This window comes from Anopheles maculipalpis, chromosome 2RL (assembly GCF_943734695.1).
Source record: "Anopheles maculipalpis chromosome 2RL, idAnoMacuDA_375_x, whole genome shotgun sequence".
In the NCBI taxonomy this organism is placed as follows: Eukaryota; Metazoa; Arthropoda; class Insecta; order Diptera; family Culicidae; genus Anopheles; species Anopheles maculipalpis.
In genome coordinates this window covers 29,201,347-29,222,385 of record NC_064871.1, presented here as the reverse complement: position 1 = coordinate 29,222,385, position 21,039 = coordinate 29,201,347, and the positions used below count along the sequence as shown (strand labels likewise).

General features: G+C 43.7%; 6 protein-coding genes and 1 pseudogene across 6 annotated transcripts in view; 4 read left to right on the top strand and 3 right to left on the bottom strand.

The window, feature by feature from the left end:
• Positions 1-9,934: 9,934 nt before the first annotated feature.
• LOC126557551 (heat shock protein 60A) lies at positions 9,935-13,111 on the bottom strand. Its single transcript, XM_050213361.1, has 3 exons — positions 13,106-13,111; positions 11,680-11,843; positions 9,935-11,501 (listed from the first exon to the last, which is right to left on the bottom strand). Exons 2-3 carry the CDS (start codon positions 11,839-11,841, stop codon positions 9,942-9,944), a joined length of 1,722 nt encoding a protein of 573 aa, XP_050069318.1. The 5' UTR covers positions 11,842-11,843; positions 13,106-13,111; the 3' UTR covers positions 9,935-9,941.
• Positions 12,026-12,439, bottom strand: LOC126559386 (uncharacterized). Its single transcript, XM_050215536.1, has one exon. It carries the CDS (start codon positions 12,437-12,439, stop codon positions 12,026-12,028), a length of 414 nt encoding a protein of 137 aa, XP_050071493.1.
• Positions 13,112-14,206: 1,095 nt separating the features above from the next.
• Positions 14,207-14,916, top strand: LOC126566183 (uncharacterized). The gene is made up of 3 exons (XM_050223239.1): positions 14,207-14,577; positions 14,666-14,737; positions 14,838-14,916. Exons 1-3 carry the CDS (start codon positions 14,207-14,209, stop codon positions 14,914-14,916), a joined length of 522 nt encoding a protein of 173 aa, XP_050079196.1.
• Positions 14,917-17,043: 2,127 nt separating this feature from the next.
• LOC126566167 (uncharacterized) lies at positions 17,044-17,818 on the top strand. The gene is made up of 3 exons (XM_050223238.1): positions 17,044-17,187; positions 17,256-17,611; positions 17,680-17,818. Exons 1-3 carry the CDS (start codon positions 17,044-17,046, stop codon positions 17,816-17,818), a joined length of 639 nt encoding a protein of 212 aa, XP_050079195.1.
• A 192-nt stretch (positions 17,819-18,010) lies between these two features.
• On the top strand, positions 18,011-18,911 carry LOC126566150 (uncharacterized). The gene is made up of 4 exons (XM_050223237.1): positions 18,011-18,154; positions 18,228-18,353; positions 18,431-18,693; positions 18,773-18,911. Exons 1-4 carry the CDS (start codon positions 18,011-18,013, stop codon positions 18,909-18,911), a joined length of 672 nt encoding a protein of 223 aa, XP_050079194.1.
• A 389-nt stretch (positions 18,912-19,300) lies between these two features.
• LOC126558837 (uncharacterized) lies at positions 19,301-20,073 on the top strand (annotated as a pseudogene).
• The window catches only part of LOC126565981 (serine protease snake-like), a 320,396-nt gene continuing 319,089 nt past the window's right edge, over positions 19,733-21,039 (bottom strand). Inside the window, exon 6 of the mRNA XM_050223185.1 lies at positions 19,733-19,743. The gene's annotated coding sequence lies outside the window, so the exon portion shown is untranslated. The remainder of the gene's footprint in view (positions 19,744-21,039) is intronic.

Here is a 21,039-nt window from a genome sequence, read left to right as displayed (position 1 = left end):
AAAAAACAGATTCTAAAATTCGCCAGGACAAAGAAACGATTTGAAAACTCATGATAGCCGACAGGAAATGTTGTCGGCCTATTACACCTATTCGACAGTGTAAAGTTGTCATTTCACGGCCATTTCGTAGAAGAAAGTGTAATGAAAGAAGGTTTGAGTGCATCTCACAGTTTTCAAACATCTCGGAGTTTGCATGCATCTTACGCTTTGCTGGTATAAAGGTAGTTTTTAACGGGCCTTGACTAGTCTTAATTAAAAAAAAAAACATAAAAATCAGCATCGCACCAGAACATTTCTCGAACCGTGTAGCACAAATAATCCGTTCTAGCTAAAGTTACTAATAACGGAGTTAGTACTCGGACCAGCAAAACGAACCGAACCGAACTGCACCCCGATTGCAATTGCTAATTAATCCCTTCCAGGTCACGTTACTACAGAGAATATTATTTTTAGACATTTGCGTTCTTTTACAATCACAAGGCAAGGAGGACCAATTGGAGGGGAGGCTCTTACGTTCAGAGATGCGCAACATACATGGTATTTTTATGCGATTCTAAGTTGCTTCACAGACACATGAACACACACTTTGCATCCCCCTTCTTTGAAGAGGTCAGACAGTTCTGGAGAGCAGGCAAAAAGATGTATAACAGTTTGTGCCATTTGCCGATATTACCAATCAGGGATGGTTGTTTCCGTTCGGTATCGATCGATTGTCCCGAATGCATCAAAAGCTTTGTAATTAATGCCGGTGCCTCATAACATGCGAATGTAGCGAATGTGGATTAAACATCAAATACCTTCTCAGTGGGGGAGTTTCCACATAGCAGATAAGTATGCAATTTACGGAACTAAAATGTCATATTTCTCCGAAAAAGAAAGATAATAATAAACGATAATAAAATGAAACAAGCAGTTACATTTCGTTACATTCTCCACCGACAAACTAACAACAAATCATCGGAAAGTCCATATTTTCACAATCAGTTAAAGCTATTTGCAACTAAACTTTACATTGCCGATCAGTCAACGGCGCATTTTATGGGCGATCTTTACCAGAGGCAAACACCGCAAAAACCGGTAGCACACACATGCACACGTCGGTAGAGACAGATGAGTCTTTTTTCTTGGAACGGCACTTGAAACTTTACGCACTGGAAACAGCAAGCATTTGCCTCCGGCTATGCGTGTGTGTCGGGTAAAAGTGTTAAAAATGCACAATTTCAGACGTCCTTCATTTTGTCATCCACGTGTGGAGGACCGACGTCTTGAAGGAGCACGCGCAGCAACACGGCAAACAGTTAGTCATTTGCAGTTTCGAGTTTGGTTCGGTCACGAAGGCACAATGTGTGGCCTAGTCTGGCTCCAGACGGAAGGAATGCATTCGAAGCAAATAGGGAAGCAAACAAAACTAGCTTGGAATTTTCTATGCATGAGAATATAAAGAAAAAGAATTCATGCACTTTTATTGTGACTGTAAGAATCCTTTGCTTTGCGCAGTTCTTGAGCGAATTAAAAGAAACACATATGAAAAGAAAATATTTTTTTTCCCTTTTAGAAATGACTAATTTCCTTATTCAGAGTAAATAAGCCAGCACTATACTGATGGATCATCCTCTGCCACCGAATTTTATTCGAATTTCGCCATCCGTGTAGTGTTTACACCTCAGAGCCGCAATCTTGTACGCACTATTGATAATAGCAGCGAGTCCTTTATGACCAGTCACCTTCACTGATAGCCTTAATGTTATTGAAGCTCTGAGATCTCCGATGGCTTGGCTTAATGTTCGATAAGACGTTCAAGATCTCGCTAATTTGGGTCCCTTCTCATTGTGGAATTCCCGGTAACGAGAAAGCAGACTCACTGGCCAAAACAGGCGTCCAAGAAGGCGCTTTTTACGACCGACCGATCTCGGCCCAGGAGTTCCTTCGTTTCCCACAGCAACTTTTCCTGTCTCGCTGGCAGTGCATGTGAGAGGCGGATGAACTCGAGCGTTTTCTTTTCTCGATCTCTCCGCAAGTGTCCCTGCTGCCTTGGTTCTGATGGGCTTAGACAAAAGTATGTGGCTGCGGTGACGGATTCTACGGACGGTCTGCGTCGAATATGAAACTGCAAGACCCTCCTTGTTGATTGCAGTCGAGCATATCGGCAGACGACAGGGAACAGAAATAAGAGAAGTGTTGGCTACCAGTGACCTCCCCTACATGAGGCTCATCCACCGATTCGCCAGAGACAACGGTCTTGTCCAATGATTCCGAATCCTCATCATCCTTTTGTAGTGCCACGGGTGATTCGATGACGGCTCAACAGTCACTCGAGGGACGGTTACAACTTGTTATTGCTTGTTATATCTGTACAAACCGTAAGGCTTGTCTACAGACATACAATCAACTGTCACCAAGAGGGCACGGCGTCCTCATTATATCTCAGATATCTCATTCACTCGGAGGCTGGATTCACTAGCAGCGAGGTACACAGCCAGTCTTATGTTAAGGTTCCTCCTCATCCGTGGGGACCAGTCTACCATCAAACCTTAGAGCTTTCAAGAGACTCTGACACCTATCACCGAGTCTCAATGATCGTCCGTCCTTATCATGGTAGCTCTAGGTCTTCGGTACCACTTGATTGAAGAAACTTTGATTGCTTTGAAGCTTTCCAAGGTATCTTTTCGTCTAAAATCAGTATCAACAATCGAAAAAGCTTCTAATGACATTTCCTCGTTCTGCAAAGATTCTAATGGCCACCGCGTCTACCAGGTGATCTCGTCGTCTCATGAAATATTCACTCATCTTCCAAAAGACTTTGTCGTTCAATTTAATTCTGGGATATGATACTGAAGCATTCTTGTTATTAAACTTGGTAGTACTCTATTCTTGACTTAAGGACCTACTAGTTCATGCCGGGCATCTAATACCTTACTAGACTTACTGGCTCAATAACCACGTAATTGGATTGTCAGTTCTTTCTACGGAGGAACGGTCCGGATTGGATTTGAACCCCGATCCTGCAGTGCAGAATCCCGTTGAAACTGTCGCTACTACCACCGAGCCGCTCCTACAAAGATTCAAAAAACCACAAATGATTCAAACCCAGACTCTAATGCTCAAATAGCTAATGCATCTCTCGCAAGATCGAACTTCCTCTCTTGCTGTTGCACCCTCCCCAAACATAGTAGAGTATATGAAATTGTTTAATTTAACTGAAATCTCGTTGCTTGCCACCACTCCACAACATCGGATCGCCCTTCCTAGGTTGACGAGCTTATTTTGACAGCTATACCTGACAGCTCCATCGCTACCGGACGCGCGCTTTATCATTTGTTTTGTTTATTATTGGTTCATGTGTGTGTTTGAAGCGAAACCACTAATCCCCATGTAATGCGTCCATCAAATCTATACTGTACACCAACTTTTCATCCACTATTGGAGCAGCGTTGATGATGATGATGGGGACAAGCGTAAATAAGCGAAGCGAATGAAAACAGCCTTGGTGGCCTTGAGATGGTTTCCTTTCTTCACCCCCAACACACACACCTACTACACCCATGCAACAGCATGGCACACAACACAGTTACGTGACCATCGTCACTCAGACTCGTTAAAAGCTTCGTTCGGGTGGTGGTGTGGTGGCAGAGATCTAAGGTTCTCCCCGCCCGAAAAAGTGACTAATGAGGGAGAGTTGAGTGTGGCCGTACAGCCTCAATCAGGAACAAAATGTCAAAGGGCAAAATGGGAAGTGTCCTTATTTTGCGATACCTTCCCACCGGCATCTCCATTGCTAACACTGGTAACGTAATGGCGTCGAAAATCATTGACAGGGACCTTCAGTTGGTGGTAGTTTGGGGTGTGTGTGTGTCAGTGAACCGAAACCGAAACACAATTCACCATCAAGCAACAGCCACTTGCCTAGACTCGCGCCCCGGTGGACATGGGTGTAAAGTGCATGAAATAGAAGGAAAAAAGAAAAACCAAGAAAAACTAACACAGACGGAGGGTTCAACACGGGGTTGCCCGTTAGCCGGCACCATTTTACATCGACACAGTCCGGGGCCTTTAGCCATCCTTCATCCAAATGAGCTACTGTGGTTGGTTTGAGGAGTTTCAGGGGGTGCTGGTGGTAATTGGGGTGGTAAAGACAGTGGCGGTCAGCGAATTTATTGGAGCAGTAAGGCAACACAACACAACAAAGTGGAAGAAACATGAGAAGGCCCGCTGGAACCTAGTGAATGAAATCAACCGCAACTACTAGCCCAACCCTCACAACATCACTTTGCCTCATTAAGGGAGGCAGTAAAGTAGTGCTAGTGGTGGTTGTAGCAGCAGTGGTAGGCCATGTGAAATGGGAAGTGAAATGGAACAGCACAATCAAGAAACCTTTGGAGGATGACAGGATGTGAGGAAATCGTGTGAGAGAGTGTGATAAAGAGAGAGAGAGAGAGAGAGAGAGAGAGAGAGAGTTGATTCACCACTATTTGAATGAAATCTACGTGTGTGGTTCATGTGTTGAAAGATTGAATTGAAGTGTTCAAAAAAGGCACCGACAACACAACCAACAACAACATAAAGAAAAAAACAAAAATAAACTAACAAAACTCTAACAACTTCCGCTATTGATATCGTTTGTACATGCTATTTTCCGCTACATTGTGTCGTGCCTTCCAATACGAACGAAATTGAGGCTGTGGGTGGCACAGTTTTCCTCGCCACAGGACGAACGGTGCGCGCATGTAAATGTACGCCCACGCACCGAAAAACAACCCACCGCGAAGAGGGCGGAAAGAGAGAGAGAGAGAGAGAGAGAGAGAGAGAGAGAGAGAAAGCGAGAGCAAGAGCAAGAGAGTAAGAGAGCGATAGAGAATAAAAAAGATGATTCCGAATTTCACGACCAGTACAAGAATGTTTTACCATTTCTTTGCAAGGCAAATATAGATGGCGACGAAAAAGCCCCCAGTGCTAATATGTTACTTTGCTATTGTTTCTCACGCATTCGAGGACGACAATAAGATGACAGCCGTGAGAGATGCGTGTGTGTTCTCGATTGACCACAAAATGAGGCGAACGTTCAAGCAGCTCGCCAGCTCACCACATAGCGCCACACGAGAAGCGTGAGAAGCGTGTGAGCTGTTCGCGTGTGTGGGTTTTACTGTTTTCTCTACCACTGTGCGAGGAAACTTGGTTGGCTAAGCAAACGGTGAAATAAGCCGTGAGCCCATTGCGTGAGGGAAAGTCATCTTTCACTTCTTGTTTTGAACCGTTCGAGTCTCTCCCACTCATCGTGGCGCCAGCACGCATACCAGAGCAAGCTGATGATGATGGTTTACAATATAATCAGGTGTAGATTGGATTGATTGGTGTCGTTTAGGGGGCGAGATATTTACACGCAGCCAAACATGCACACATACAGGCGAAACTTATGTTTGATTGCGTAGCAAAAAACATGTTTCTTAAAGGTTGTTGATACATAATGGAAAATAAAATGGGAACTGAGAAACTTTTCCTAAGCACACTTACCATTTCAATCGACACACGCCGGGAATACTCCCATTCTTCCATTCTCTATAAGTTGATGTTGATTTTCAGTCACAAATTTCGCTTGGCGATGTACATTCGGCAGGCAAAGCAACACAATCGTTCACAACTAATAAGAAAACAACAAACACACACACAGGCGCGCAAACACACACAAATCAACAACAAATTGCTCCACCGCCCCGATAGTGAGAGTTTCACAGCTCACGCCAATTTCACTCATCATCATTGCGTTCTTCACTTCTCACACACTTTCCAAACAAGTAGCGAGCACGGACACACACAAACACATACATGCACTGTCACACGCAATCGTTACGCATTCAAACTAACACGCACACACCGTCAATGTAGCAGTATGTGGAGCCGCAAGAAATGGGGAGCACCAAACTCACACACACCGCACACACTTTCACACTTTCCGCTGGCACATACTTGCGATTGCAACTATTGAATTGAAGCAGCAGATAACGAACAAAAAAAGAAGCCTCATAACAAGGGAACAACGCAAGACATGTAGTACCGACCCACACCATCTTCACGCGCGCACAACAAGGAAAAAATATGGTCGACATCAACTTTTGCACTGAAAATGTTGCCCAAGAAGTCGTTGCAGTGTGCGTGAATGTGTTGGCCTTTTCCGGGGGTGTAGGGTGATTATCCGGATATTCGCTGGAAAAATCATTTTCTTGTGGTGACTGATTCACAACGCGATTGCTTTGACGGATCACCATCTCACTGTTATCCTCCCAATCCATGAGAGAGCACCGTGAGAAAACGCACACCTGCTACTTTGATCGAACATTTTTGTCTACTTTTTGCAATGCACCATCTCATAGATCCGGCCGGACGAAGGGTTCCACTGGAAGGAGATGTCCTTTTCGGTCGCGAACCGAGTAAGTGATACAAATGTATGTGGATGGAGCACAACTGACACACGGCATCGCCCCCGTTTGCTTCGTTTTTCTTTTCTTTTCTTTCTTTTTCTTTGGTGAGTAGAAAACAAGCCCCACACGCTCACCAGCAGCACTGTGAACAACATGGAGCATGCACACAATCACACGCACAAAGCCGCCCCACTGGAGGAATAGTTGAAGGAGCGCTCGTCCAACTCTGACCGTGTTTCATCTTTTCGTCATCTAAATTGTCATCATCATCATTCCCGTGTCGTCGTCGTCATCTCGTGCGTTCTCATCACTTATTGCCACTGGCTCACATACCCTCTCACAAAAACACGGCGCACAGCTTCACATATCCTACACCAAAAGGGGTGTCACATACGAGCCTTCTTCAATATTGATGTCGCCGCCACACGACGCACTTCACTTTTTTCGTTCTCTCTACTCCGTTCGTGGGTTTTGGTTGGGGTCCGCCACACACCACACAATCATCTCAACATTTCTTAGCTATTAACTGATTTTATGCGACTGTCCACTTCTTTCCACCACCTATTGCCCTTTTTCTTTCACGTCCAGCCACATACACGCACACACACACACGTGTGCACATACACGCAATTCGTAGATGAAGATCGGATTCCAACGGATTCTGGTCTGGCTGCTGCTGCTGCCGTCTCTTAAGAAAACGGACATACCAACACACACACACACACGCGCGAACGAGCGAACACAGCACGCACACTATGCTGCTGCACAAGCGTACGTACGACACGGGAACGGCGTTTGACCACGAACGCATTCCTCGCGAATCAACAGGATAAGGCGTGAGCCAATGGTATGCGCGGGAGGGCGTGATGCGGGTGGACGAAGCTCCAGTACATCGGGAGGAAACAATAGGGAAACTGGAAGCCCCGTTCACTGTATTTGCCCACCCCCTTCAACATCAACTTCACAATATTAATCCCACTCATCGGCACCAATGCAACTTGGACAACTCGTCGTCGCTACGATGATGATGATTATTCGTCGCCACACTCTCTCACACACGGTGATGAGTTCACACACGTCGTTCTTGGCCGTCGCGTTGTCACACGCTTCGTTATCGAGCTTATAGAACGTGAAATCAATGCTAAAATCGATGTTTGCTCACATTTCCGCACACTTACACCGTGAAATTCGTCTTTTTACAGCCCGAAATTGCAGGAGAAACACACAACTGGGAAAACGGTCCCTCAATGTACGACGTTCATTCCGTCACAGCCTACTCTGCTTCTTGGACACAGCGAATGGTACAGAAGAAACAGCCATCATCATCATCGACGGTGAACATTGTGGGCCCAGCACACGCATACACCTACGCTGGGGGAAACTCACCACGGTTTACCCAAGTAACAACAAGCTGCTGCAGAGCTTCCGACAGATGGGCTTTTTAGTGGGCTGTTTGACTGAAGAAAATAAAATCAATCAAATGCGAATAAAAAAAAAATACATGTTTTTATGTGGCAGCTATACACCTTGATACCTTGTACTCATATCCATGTTGCGAGAGAACTGTTCTGATGGAATTTTATTTCCTATCCTGCCGTGCAAAGACCGTTTCCATCACACTGACAGTCAACCTTTTTGCCTTTATAATGTCAGCTACATTCGTTTTATTTCTAAAATTCTGAATCGTAAGAGAAAAAGACGATTCTTAAAAAAACAACTCTCGGCAATAGCAGAATCAGTCTTCATACGGCAGGACAAGCAGTCTAGTAAAGCATTCAACTTAGCATTCAGCTTATCAAGTGATTGAGCCAAGAATAAAAAGAATTTGATAATAGTTATCCTATGAAAAATATCCCTAATGTAATAAATTAAATTAAATACAAAAAATGCTTTGAATCTCATTCATAATCGACAAATAATTTCCTCAATCGCATTTCGTTACGTGTTATAATCCTCAATGAGAAATGCAAAATAGGTCTTTCGTCGGAATGGCGTAACGTTTCGAAAATAACGCTGTCAGTCAAACGCAAATTGACAGCATTCACACCAAATACAGCATTCCAGCTTTTGGGGAAAATTTAAATTTTTCCAGTAAATGTGGGGGTGTAGAACGTTCATTACGAATGTCTTCATATTTCCCCAGAGAATAAGAATTAAAAATCACTACATTTTCTCAAAATGATCATATTCCCAATACAGCAACACGATTGTTTTTGTCGATCGTTTTTGTTACGAAAGTGGTAATTGTCCATGTATTTCACCCTCGAGGTAAACGATCACTGGAACGTGGTTTGTTTTTCTGTCCTTTCGCTCACTTCGCACAGTTGCTACAGCACCCACCGTAGGAGACAATTCGTACGTTCTCGAAACAAATAATTACAACTATCGAAATCATTACGTCCCTCTACTGGTTTGTGCCTCCGATGGTACCTTAGCATTTTGGCATTTCGTGCGACAGACACGCTGTATGATTTCAACGAACCTTAACTGAACTTTAACGATATCTGACTGTTTACCCCTATGTCCATACTTTGGAAAACTATTTAAAAAAACAAATGCCCATTCGAAGAATGTTGTGGTGTAATGGTTTGCAAAGCAAAAACATAAGAAGGAACGAAGAACTAAATTTCCAAAAAAAAAAAAAGAGCAGAAAAGTGAATCTAAAAGCTACACAGTAATGATGATGTGACTATATTACTACTATTCGCACTCAACGTCTCGCCCAAACTATACTTTGCTACTACCTTCTTGCGCATAACGTTCAGTAACACGGTAGAGCGTTTAGGTCCAAGGGTTAAAGATATAGCTCCCTCTCTTATAGCCTAATATTTGTGTAATGTTTTTCATCTGTTGCGTGTGTGTATGTTTTGTGTGACTTACACAAACAGGACAAACGCATTTCTTCTTAGCCTATCTCGCCGCTTCCTTTGCAAGGAATAAACTCTACCGGATGTCTTAAAGCTCTAAATATTGTTCATAGATATTTGCGTTCGCTATGGCTAGTATAACACGAAGGATCTTTGTGTCTGTGTTTTTAACTCTTCTCTCCTTTCTCCTCCTATGCGCCAGTGACGTGACGCGGCAATATGTTTTAATTTAAAACAAACTTCAGTTACGCACAAGAGTTCCTCCTCCTCCTCCTCGTCCTCTTCCTACTTCTACTACCTAAGCGTAGCAAGCCCGCATTTAAAGGCTCACTCCGAAGAGATGTGTTTGTTGAGCGTGTTGAGAATACCGCCAATCACTTGGAAACTTACATTCTGGCGTTACAAATCCACGCTCTCGAACACGGTTATGGTGGTTGGGGGGTGTACACACCAGGGGGGGAAACAATAAATGCATTTAGCCTAGCCACCATATAGCTTGAGAAGGTGTAAGGAGGAAGCTACTCACACACACATTTACGACGCAGACTCTTCGGTGTTAGTTTGCTAGGACTTTCATCTAAAAGAGTCGCTGATTGTGTGCAGCTTCCCGTACAGCTTCTTTAGCTCGGGGGGCAGCTTCTCCGACTTCTGAACAACTATCTTACATCATACCACCCATTCCTCCCATACCACCCATTCCACCCATACCTCCCATGCCGCCCATCGGGTTGGCCGGTTCCTCCTTCGGGATTTCCGTCACGACCGCTTCGGCCGTGGTAAGCAGCGACGCCACACCGGACGCATCCGACAGTGCCGTCCGGACGACCTTCGTCGGATCAATGATGCCCTTCTCGATCATGTTGACGTACTCGTTGTTAAGCGCATCATACCCGAAGTCACCCTGCAGCTCTTCCACCTTCGCCACCACGACCGATCCATCAACGCCCGCATTCTTGGCAATCTGTGTGCACGGCATACGTAGCGCCCGGCGCACAATCTCGATACCGGTGTTCTGATCCTCATTCGCACCCTTCAGATTTGCCAACGCCGGTGCACAACGAATCAGTGCAGTACCACCGCCGGGCACAATACCTTCCTCTACGGCGGCCCGCGTTGCGCACAGCGCATCATTTACGCGATCCTTCTTTTCGTTCACCTCAACCTCGCTCGAACCTCCGACCTTCAGTACGGCCACACCGGACGACAAGCGCGCCAACCGTTCCTGCAGCTTCTCCTTCTCGTACTCCGACGTCGTTTCGGCGATCTGGTCGCGAATCTGATCCGCACGACGGTTTACATCCTCCTGCTTGCCGCGTCCCTTCAGCAGTAGACAATCATCCTTGGTGATGGTAATTTCGCCCACCTGGCCCAGATCGGACAGCTGCACATCCTCCAGCTTTACCAGATTCGCATCATCACCAAACACAATGCCACCGGTACTGATGGCCATGTCGGACAGTGTCGATTTACGATTGTCTCCAAATCCGGGCGCTTTGACCGCGGCCACCTGCAGTCCAATCTTCAACCGGTTCACCACGAGCGTGCTGAGCGCTTCACCGTCCACGTCTTCCGCAATGATGACGAGCGGTTTGCGCTGCTGATTGGCCATCTCCAGTGCCGGTATGATGGACTGTACGGTTGAGATTTTTTTCTCCGAAAACAGTACGAGCGCATCCTGAAACTCTACCTTTGCGCCCTTGCTCGAGTTGATAAAGTAGGGCGAAATGTAGCCACGATCGAACTTCATGCCCTCGATCACTTCCAGCTCATCGTTTAGCGTCTTGCCGTCCTTCACCGTAATTACGCCCTCCTTGCCGACGCGCTTCATTGCCTCACCGATCAGATCACCGATCGCTCGGTCACCGTTCGCCGAAATCGTTGCCACCTGGGAGATCTCTTCCGGCGTGTTTACCTTGCGCGATAGCGTCTTCAGATGTTCCTTCACCGTGTCGACTGCCAACATGACACCGCGCCGAATCTCGACCGGGTTCGCACCCTTGGAGATCTTTTCGAACCCTTCCTTGGCGATTGCACGGGCCAGCACGGTTGCAGTCGTGGTACCGTCGCCGGCTTCCTCGTTCGTGTTGTTCGCCACATCCTGCACCAGCTTGGCGCCAATGTTTTGGAACTTACACTTCAGCTCGATGCCTTTCGCGACCGTTACACCGTCTTTGGTGATTTTGGGCGAGCCCCAGCTTTGTTCCAGAATGACGTTGCGGCCCTAGCGAGAGCGAGAGAAGCATGGTAGATGTTAAAATGTATTCGATCGAAAGAAAATGAGGTCAGCTTCATTATCAGCTGCCAGCCTGATTCTGATGCCTTCTTACAGGGGTTTCACTCGCTGAATGTGTCAATAAAATGCTCGAAGGGTAACGCACTATCACACTTCTGCTACTCACCTTTGGTCCCATCGTAACGGCTACGGCGTCGGCCAGCACATCCACACCCTGCAGCATAAGGGCACGCACTTCCGGCCCGAAGCGGACATCCTTAGCGTAACCACGGCTGGCTGCGACCTGCCGGGCGGCAGCAACACGCAAAACTGTTGGCAAACGGAACATTTCTGGAAAGGAAATAAATTAAAAAAAAAACGATTAGCTAGAGCGACAATTGTTATGAAGAGTTTAATGTTTATTTCATACATGTATACAGTGAGATCGCAAGCCCTTATCATGTTCGAGTAACGCTTCCCTACTACTAACACACCTTAAAATCTAATATAATTTTCCCTTATTGCACTATTCCTCAAAAGCCAGGCATATTCGACCGTATGCCGGCAATTTCCGCATTGCTTAGGGGTTTCAAATTAAAACCCCGCAATGGCTGATCGTGCTCGAGATCGCGCTGCTTAGCAACCAGCAGCTTCTGTTCCTGCCGTATCCGATCGATTTCCGCTTCGGTCGTTTGCTGATCCTTGCGCAACAGTTCTATCGCCGATGCACGGTCTTGCTTTACCAGCATCGAACCGATCGTTATCCAGACCCGCTTCTGCTTGGCGGGTATGTGTTTCTCGATCAAGCGGAGTGCCTCGCGCGTATCCTGGCGCCGTTTGTCCAGCTCCACCAGCTCTTGCTTGTAGGCCAGAATCCGGTCGGCAACGCGCTCCGTTTCCAGCAAGATTTCCATCAGCTTCTGCTGATCGGATACTTTGGTTGCCATGGTATAATTGAACGAGTACGGTGCGTTTGTTCCCTAGCAACGCACTTTACAAGAATCGCACGAACGTGTTCGGACACGCACAGACTGGCACCGACACACACACACAACGTTCGATTTGCCGGCTTCGGAGATATGCAACAGAGGCGATAGTTGCAGTAGCAAAATTACGGAAGATATAAAAAAAATTATTAGAAAAACATTGTCCGAAGCCAAATTCTACTGAGAGTACTCCCATACTTCGAAATTAATAACCATTTCATCATCAGTAAATATAGCCCCCCCTGTACCAAAGGCGGTTGGTATCGTTACGTAATTGTGCGACCACACGAGGCGCCCCTTCCGGTAATATTAACCGGAGGAGATAAATGAAAACTTGAAAATATCAACACAATATTTAGCCTGTACCGTGTGTAGGCATGGTTAGGCATCTCTTGGCACACTTTGTTATTGCACAACATAATTCCTGACCATGGGCTGATTCAAGCAACAGCAGCGCACCACCATCAGCAGCCGGCAAAAGTGGATGATGAAATGTTCTGGAAAACACGAGAACCAACAACGCTACCACAAGCGTTGCGCCTAGAAATCCTAACCTAAAACTTTGGGCTCCTATGAGCGAAAATTACACATAATCCCCTTCCATTTGCGGAACATGCAGAAACTTACCTCTGTTTTGGGATGCTTAGGTGGTTAGCACAACTGATACACACACAAAACTGTTTCTGGATTCCTGGGTTTCGTTCCGGTGCGGTCCCGTGCACGATTACACCTCGTTTTCGGTGGCAGTGAAATGACAATCAGCTCGACCCTCCGAATCGCGTATAAATCCAAAGCGCATGGAAAGCAGGCGGTGGTCTCATCGATTTTGAACCAGTTTGACAGCTGTCACAAGCGAACACTTGTCGTGGGTTGGCGATTATTTCACCACTATTTTATTGACATAAATTGCATTTGATGCTTTTCAAAATTATTTCATAAATTTCCAAATTTCTTTTATAGTCTTTTTCATAAAATTGAAAAATTTTTGGAGTGTCTGGAAAGAAACGAAATTGTTATTTTTGCGCTTATTCTGCGCCGGTCTTCACACGGTAGGACCGATGTTCAAATCCCACATGGACTGTTCCTCCGCAGTAAGGACTGACTCTCCAACTACGCGATATTGGAAAGAGCCTAGTAAGCCATTCGATGGCCAGCGTCACCTTAGAGATCGTTAAGTCAAAGAGAAGAAGAGTGAACAAATTACACATTTTTTTATTCTGCATAAACCTACAACGTATAAGCCTGGTTGTATTGCTTCATTATACTTTTATTTATTTTCTAAAACTAAACGTTTATTTAAATAAAACACTGCAACGTTTCCGATTCCATTTACATCAGCAACATTTTGACCATACCATTTGTTCACCGTTCATTTCGTCCCACAAGCGTCACCACCGTTGTCCATAGTGTGTTTAAAGGGAACAATGGCATATCGCACGATACACTTCCATTCATGAAAAAACCCGGCAAAATTTATGAATGGACGTGTAGAGCGGCGTACCGGTTGGTTCGTTTTCATTCTGGTTTCGTCCCCGTACAGTCGTGCTTGTGTGTGTTCCGTCTTTTTTTTTGTGTCCTCGTTTTTTTCTGCTTTTGCCGATCAATTTAAAGGGATTTGAATTTAAAAAAAGTAGCTTTAAACATCTAAAAGGACGTTTGAAGTTAATTTAAAGGACCTACCGGTGCTCGTTTTTAGAGAAACCAGTTAGTTATCGTTTGCTGTTGAAAATGTTCACGATCGATGCGGAAACGTTCGATTTGATGAAGCAGGATGTGATGAATGGGAAATGTCTGTCCACATCCGGTACGCTCGTACAGTCGAAAACTGTTACAAACAGATTGTTCTGGCAGAGTGGGAGCGCGCCGGAGGATCTGAGGAAGAAGATCTTGGAAATCATGACATTTTTAGATCCGGAAATGTTTCTGATGGATATCCAATCGGTTCAGCAACCGTACCGAACCGATAGCGAGCAGCCGGACGACGGTGGCAGTGCTTCCGTGCTGGATGTCCTGAGCAAGAAAATGGTGTGGGAATATCTAAGCTACACCAACGCTGAACAAGATGACTGCGAATATTGTTCTCTTATGCGTTGTGAAAAGTAATTGCCTACAGCTAACCTTTAACAAGGATGCGTCCTATAGCCGGGAATTGTTGAGGTTATAATTTGTGCTCTTTTTTTTCATTAGCAGACTGTTCCAAAAGCATCAGATTTATACGAACGGAAAGTTGAGCTGTCCTGTGCTGCTGAAGTTGAAGACGTGCGTACGTAATATCGGTGACCTGTGTTTTCAGTATGTATATTACGTATTTGTATGTAAAATAATTTCTTTTCTTCTACTTTTTGTTCCGTTAGTACAGTGCCTACCGTCACAATAGAGGAGTAATTATTTCAACCAGAAAACGTGCCTTTTACTCCAACGAAACTCGAAGTGGATGAGCTGACGAACTCCACAGCTTCTGAGGCGACATATTTCCTACATTGCATTAATTTAAATATTTTTTTCGGTACTTAGAAACATTGTTCCTTGATAGTTCCTTCATGTACTTATTTTTTTTTTTTTTTATCGCTAAATAGCGTGAATTATTTTCAATTTAATGCTGCGTGTTTTCAATCACATATAATAGAATGGAAAATTGTAGAAATAGAAAGAGTAGCAAGAAAAACCTTTATAATAACAACAAATTACAATGAAAGGAAAGATGCTTCAACTTAAAACTCCCAACGCTGATGCTTAAAGAAAAAAGTTGGTAGGGTAAAGATCGTTTCTTTTAATTATAAAAACTATAATAAAGTTAATTATAGTTGTTTTAAGCAATCAGGCGGTTATTTGCTTCATAGATGCACTATTGTACAAACTAATAATATCGTTCAAAAGCAATTATTTATGTTTGTATTTTTAATAGAATCTAAAATGAATCTTTGCAACTGATAAAAAGTAGCAAATTAAAGAAATGTTGAAATGTAGAAAAAAGGAAAAAAGGGAAGAGAAAAAAACCTAGGCAACATGACGAGCTAGACCATTGTATGAAAGGCTAACCAACAATTGGGGCCAGATGGAAAGCGAATAATCAAAATAATGTTACCCAAACTAACTATCTCTGAGATTGTAAAGTGCTTAAAACGGTTAACTTTAAAATGATAAAAATGCGAAATTAAGACCTACTTGCGTAAAAAAAAAAATAAAAAATAAAAAAACTGGAAGGAAAGAGAAAATTAAATTAATGCCAATGAGTTCGAAGCAATTTGACAAAAAAATAATTATTTTGGTATTATTATTATGCAGTCAAACAGATGAAACGCGATCAATTAAAATGGTTTATTGGCAAAATATTCAGTTAAAAAAATATATATATGTTGACAAAATTTCGTTGCTTATTTAACTGATTTAACATAAAAAATATAAAAGGCTTATAGATTGAATGAAGCGAATAAAAATATATGTTAAGTTGGAAAGTGCCATCAAAACAAATTGTACAAACAGTTTAATATGTATGGTAAAGGTGAGCAAAGTTCGTTTTTCTGACTTCAGATAGAGGAGGATGAGTAAAAACTTAAAATAATATAAACTTTTAAATATAACGATTGAAACGTGCAAATAGACAGCAAAATTGATTCTTTTTGTTCAACTACAGTGGACAACAAAAAATCTCCACACTCCTCGTTGAATGGAATTTATATTATTTTATTGAAATATACTTGCAGGCGACGAGGTAGGCGCTGGAAGGCGACGAGTTCATGGAATGAATGTTGAATAAAAACAAAAGTTCCATTGAACGATTGGTTTTAAGTTCTAAAAGCGATAAAAAAAAATTGAAGATTGGTTCAACCAAACATACCTAATGTAAGTATAGAAAATATAAAAAAATTGTACATTTATAACTTTCGATACACGAATGTAAAATTGGTTAATCGGAACAATTACAAGATTTTTGAACTAAACGATTTATAGGTGGAAGGTGGGCAAGTAAATAGTACAAAGGATAGACGAAAACGAATTATTTCTTTAACTATTTTTGTTTGAATAAATCAAATGTTTGAAAACCAAAATAGTAAAGAGAAACGATAAAATGCTAACAATTTAATCGGAAAAGGAACAAAACTAATAGATTGTACAAACGATTTAATATATATAACTATAACTGATATTATATTTTCAGTAAGGTTAGTTAATAAAAGTCACAAGCTATAAAACGAGGGCAACACCTGGTAATGTAAGGAAGATAGAAAAAGTTAGGGAAGATGAAAATAATGTTCTTTGATTAAAAAGCATTATTTTTTACTATGAAGTATGACGGCACGTCGCAGTATTGGAAGATCAAAAAAGCATTGCTGAAAGTAAAATAAATTGCGATATAATAAGAAACAGTTTCCTAACTTACACAATCTTTTTTTCCAATAACAATTCAATTGAAGTGCAATGTGCAATATTTAACACCTTCCATTAGCATGCGAACAGACCGCCAGCTAACGGTACTAATGCAAAATAGCACACCGCTCCCGTAGGCATGTGGTTCGCGCTTCAGTTGCATCGAAAGACTATTGGACGAAGCACGTGTCTGCATTATGTGGCGCTATCGAGCACGCTATTCTTTCCTATTAATTGTGCTATCATCATCTTTACTCATCTGGCGACTGATAGGTACGTCCTTCGCCATGGAACGACAGGAACGTGCCGCACTAGTGTTTCCTCGTGGAAGTTCAATGGGTGTAAGTGGCTCTCTAGTAGTCTGCTCTACTAAAAGTCTCTATTAATTTTAACCATTCTTTCTTCCTAGTATCTCCTAGCCATTGCCATTCCTCTGCTCGTACCCGGACGGAACATTTACCTCTCGCACAACTTCGAAGCCAACTACGGTGTACCATCGAACGAGACGCAATACTTTCTCTGGTATCAGCGCTTTAAGGACACGAAATTTAACATCACCAAAGCGATCGAAACAAACCGTCGCCGGCGGCGGGAACTGTTGCATGGTTTCAGTCGTAGCTATTTCTACGATCAGCTCGAACAACGGATGTATCTGTACGGGTTTAATGGTACCGGGTGTATGGAGCGACTAATCTGTGAGATGTCCGAGCTACCACTCGGCGAACACAATGGTGTGTTTGGAGATGTTTTGAGTGTTATTTTTAGGTAAGTGCAGACGATTGGATTCAATGAAAACTCATTTCTTCATGTTTCTTTTTGGTTTTTGTGTTTAGGCCATCCGCGTCGGTGCGAGAAGAATCGCTTCCCGATGCGTACTACAAAGCAGAATCTAGCGGCACGATAGAAGGATGCGAACGGTATCGAGCATACTGTAAGACGGATCTACTCGGATTTGTGTCAACCGTTCTCTAGCTTCATAGATTGATTGTCACCTGCGTGCTGCTCTCTGTCTCTCGCTCTATCTATACACGAACCTATCGGTTAATTAAATTAGTGCTCGGATGAACCACAATCAAACTATCCATGCCGTTGTTTTTTCTGTGTTAGCCGCCGGGACCGAAAAATGTTTCCTTTCGTTAGTCGTGTTTAGAGGTACAGCGCAAGATGACTGTCCGTTGCTGTGTGATGCTTGTCGTACTGGTGGCAATCGTGATCCATTCGGCCGGTAGCGTTCGAAATGATCCACCAGGTGATGGTGTTAAGAGCCGCCAAAAGCGCATTGTGTTTCCGGTGAACGCGGCCATGGGTGTAAGTTGGAGAAAATAAAGCCACAACAGAGCCAGTATTGGATTTTGCATTTTTTTTACTCTCTCAAATGCAGATTATCTTTGCCCTGGCCATTCCACTTGGCATACCGAGCAGAAACATTTTTATGTCCTACAACTTTGAAGGCAATTACAACAGTCCAGCGGATGCCAATATCTTTACGGAGGGTTTCGCTAACTATGTAAGGACGCGATCCGATCGAAGAAGCTTAAAAAAGTATTGCGTTATCAAGATTAACGGACATTTCTTTCACCGTAGATTAAAGGCATCGTGGAACCCCTAACGGCACCCTCAGTTCCGGTAGAATCGTATGGTATAAGGCGGCGCAGTGCCGAGAGGCGAAATACACCTGCGACACCACAAGTGACACGGAGACAGATTTACAAAATGCTTCAAAAGCATCTGCAGAGCCAACACTTTCATGGCAGGAAATGTTTGCAGCGAATGATCTGTGAAGCGGCATTGCATCCGTTTAGCGAAACGAATGGCGTTGTTGGTGATGTGGTACAAATTCTGCTAAGGTGTATAATTTGGGATAAGTAGAAATTCGAAGTTCAGTTAATTAATAATGAGTCCCTTTTTTGTTTTTAACGCTTGCAGTCCATCCACCTCGAGGGATGAATCTTTACCGAAGGAATATCGAATGGCGGAGCTGTCCGGACGGGATGGTTCTTGTGATGCGTATCGATCAGAGTGTCCAAAGGATCCACTGAAGGCTGTTAGTGTTTTGTTAGGATAGGATTTTACAGGAAGAATAAAAATTACAATTACAATAAACATTGTGAATTTTCGTATATCGTCATTAACAATCCAATTTTTCTTCGCAAAGGACGGCCTGGTCGGAAAGAACATCGATAACAGCAGTCAAGTAATTTGAACTCATTCTGTGACCTAATTTAAATGATTATAAGTCAACAACACAAATTCAAATCTGACGATAGTTTCTATTTTAAAGCAAACATGCCGTACAGTCTAGCCCTAGAACCAGTGACGGCGAGCAGACGAGTGAAAGGTGTCAAAAGCTATCAACTGGGACGAAATTAATTAGATCAATTTCACCAGTTTTTCTTCCTCCGAAAAAAAAAAACAAAACCAGTAATAAACTACATTCATTACAGAGCTAGAACCATGTTTCATCCGTTCCGAGAGGGACAGTTTACGTTCAGTATTCAACCATGAATCACTTCCAGTTTTGGTGCTCAATACTTCCCGTCTTGGTGCTTCTTGGATCTGCTCTCGAATGCCAGAATGCAACACAGCCCAACCACTCGAGCGACGGTGCAGATGAGGGACGTTTTTTGATCCGTGGCAAACCGATCCTGATCTATCCACCGACCGCGCCAACCCGTCATCAGCTGATCGTCGGTATCGGTGTGCCGGTGCAAGAAATTCCTCACTCGGTCGTGTTCGGTTGGGTGCTGAAGGCTCAGTACTATCTGCCTACCGAGGCAGGAAACTATGAGCCGATCAATTTGGAGAATTGGAACGATAGTCGCCGTGCGTTTCCGGATCGAGCGCGCCGTTCGGTGGAACGGTACGAGGTGGATAATGTTCGTATCCGTGTTGAACCGCTCCCAGTGCAGCGGGATGTGCTAGACGACGAGGATGACTATTATGGTGAGGTGGTAGACAATGACATTGGGCCTGATCCGCATGTAAAGGAAACGGTGGAAAAAGATACTCCAGAGGAGAAGGAACAAGACACGACGGATGGTTCTCCGGGAGGTTATAACGTTCCCAATGGCAGGTGGAATGTTTATAAAGCTATTGAAGGGCTTAGCAGTGGTTACGGCTTTGGTGGCAGGGCCTGCATGTTGCGGAGCATTTGTGAGGCAGCTGAAACACAGTTTACACACACGGGAGGCGTTTTTGCGGAGCTTTTGCATATCATGCTGAGGTAAGTAGTAGTATTGGTTATATTAGAGCAAACAGTAATCGGGTTTCAAATCTCATCCGGACCGTCCCCCGTATTGAGGACTGACTAACCAACTAGGTGGTATCGTGGTATCATAACTCTTGATCCCCCAATACCGCAGGTATTGGAGCTTGACGATTTGGTAAAAAGATCTGATCACCTTTTGGAGGATATTACTCTTCAAATGACATTAAGCGACGATTGATCGCCGAGTACGGACCAAGCCTCTGATCCGGTAACTATTATCTGCTTCTTCTCGACTTAGCGACCAGTAAGGCATATTAGCTTTCTTGATACCACGAAATTCTATAGTCAGTTTGAAATTCGTTTTAACAGTGTGAAAGATCAGCGTCTCCACCCTCTCTGGACCTTTTTTTATCTTATAGCTCGTTAACATGTAAAGGTTCAGTTTCTTCTGGGCTTAACGACTTGTTAAGCTATGTCATGCCGGCCACCTGATGGCATATGAGACTTGCTGAAACCACGGTGAGTCAGTCCTCTACATACAAAGCTACATATTGCAAATTGTTGGCACTTGCTGAACGATCGATAGGTATATCTGTTTTTGATGCATGTAGAGCCAAGTAAGGTTTTAAGCAACATAATTAGCTTGCCGGCCTGATGGTACAGGCGAAGCCCTACCGACCGAAAGGAAGCCAGATCTTCTGCGGAATGCCCTTCATTCATATTTTGTAGGACTTCGTTTGAATGCCATAGTTTTCCAGTTTTAGTACTGATTACTGTAACCGATCCTTGACAGCATAGGACATGCGTCTGAAGTTCGTAGTGAATTCTGAAAAAAAAAACTCAATAATTTTCGTTTAGCAACAAGGCTTTCGACAGTTATACAGTATTCCTCTCTCTACAGTATCAATTGATCTCTGATCTATATTTAGCAAGGTGAGGGGTTTGTTTTTAAAGTAGATGACCTCGATTTTTGTGTAGCGGCCTG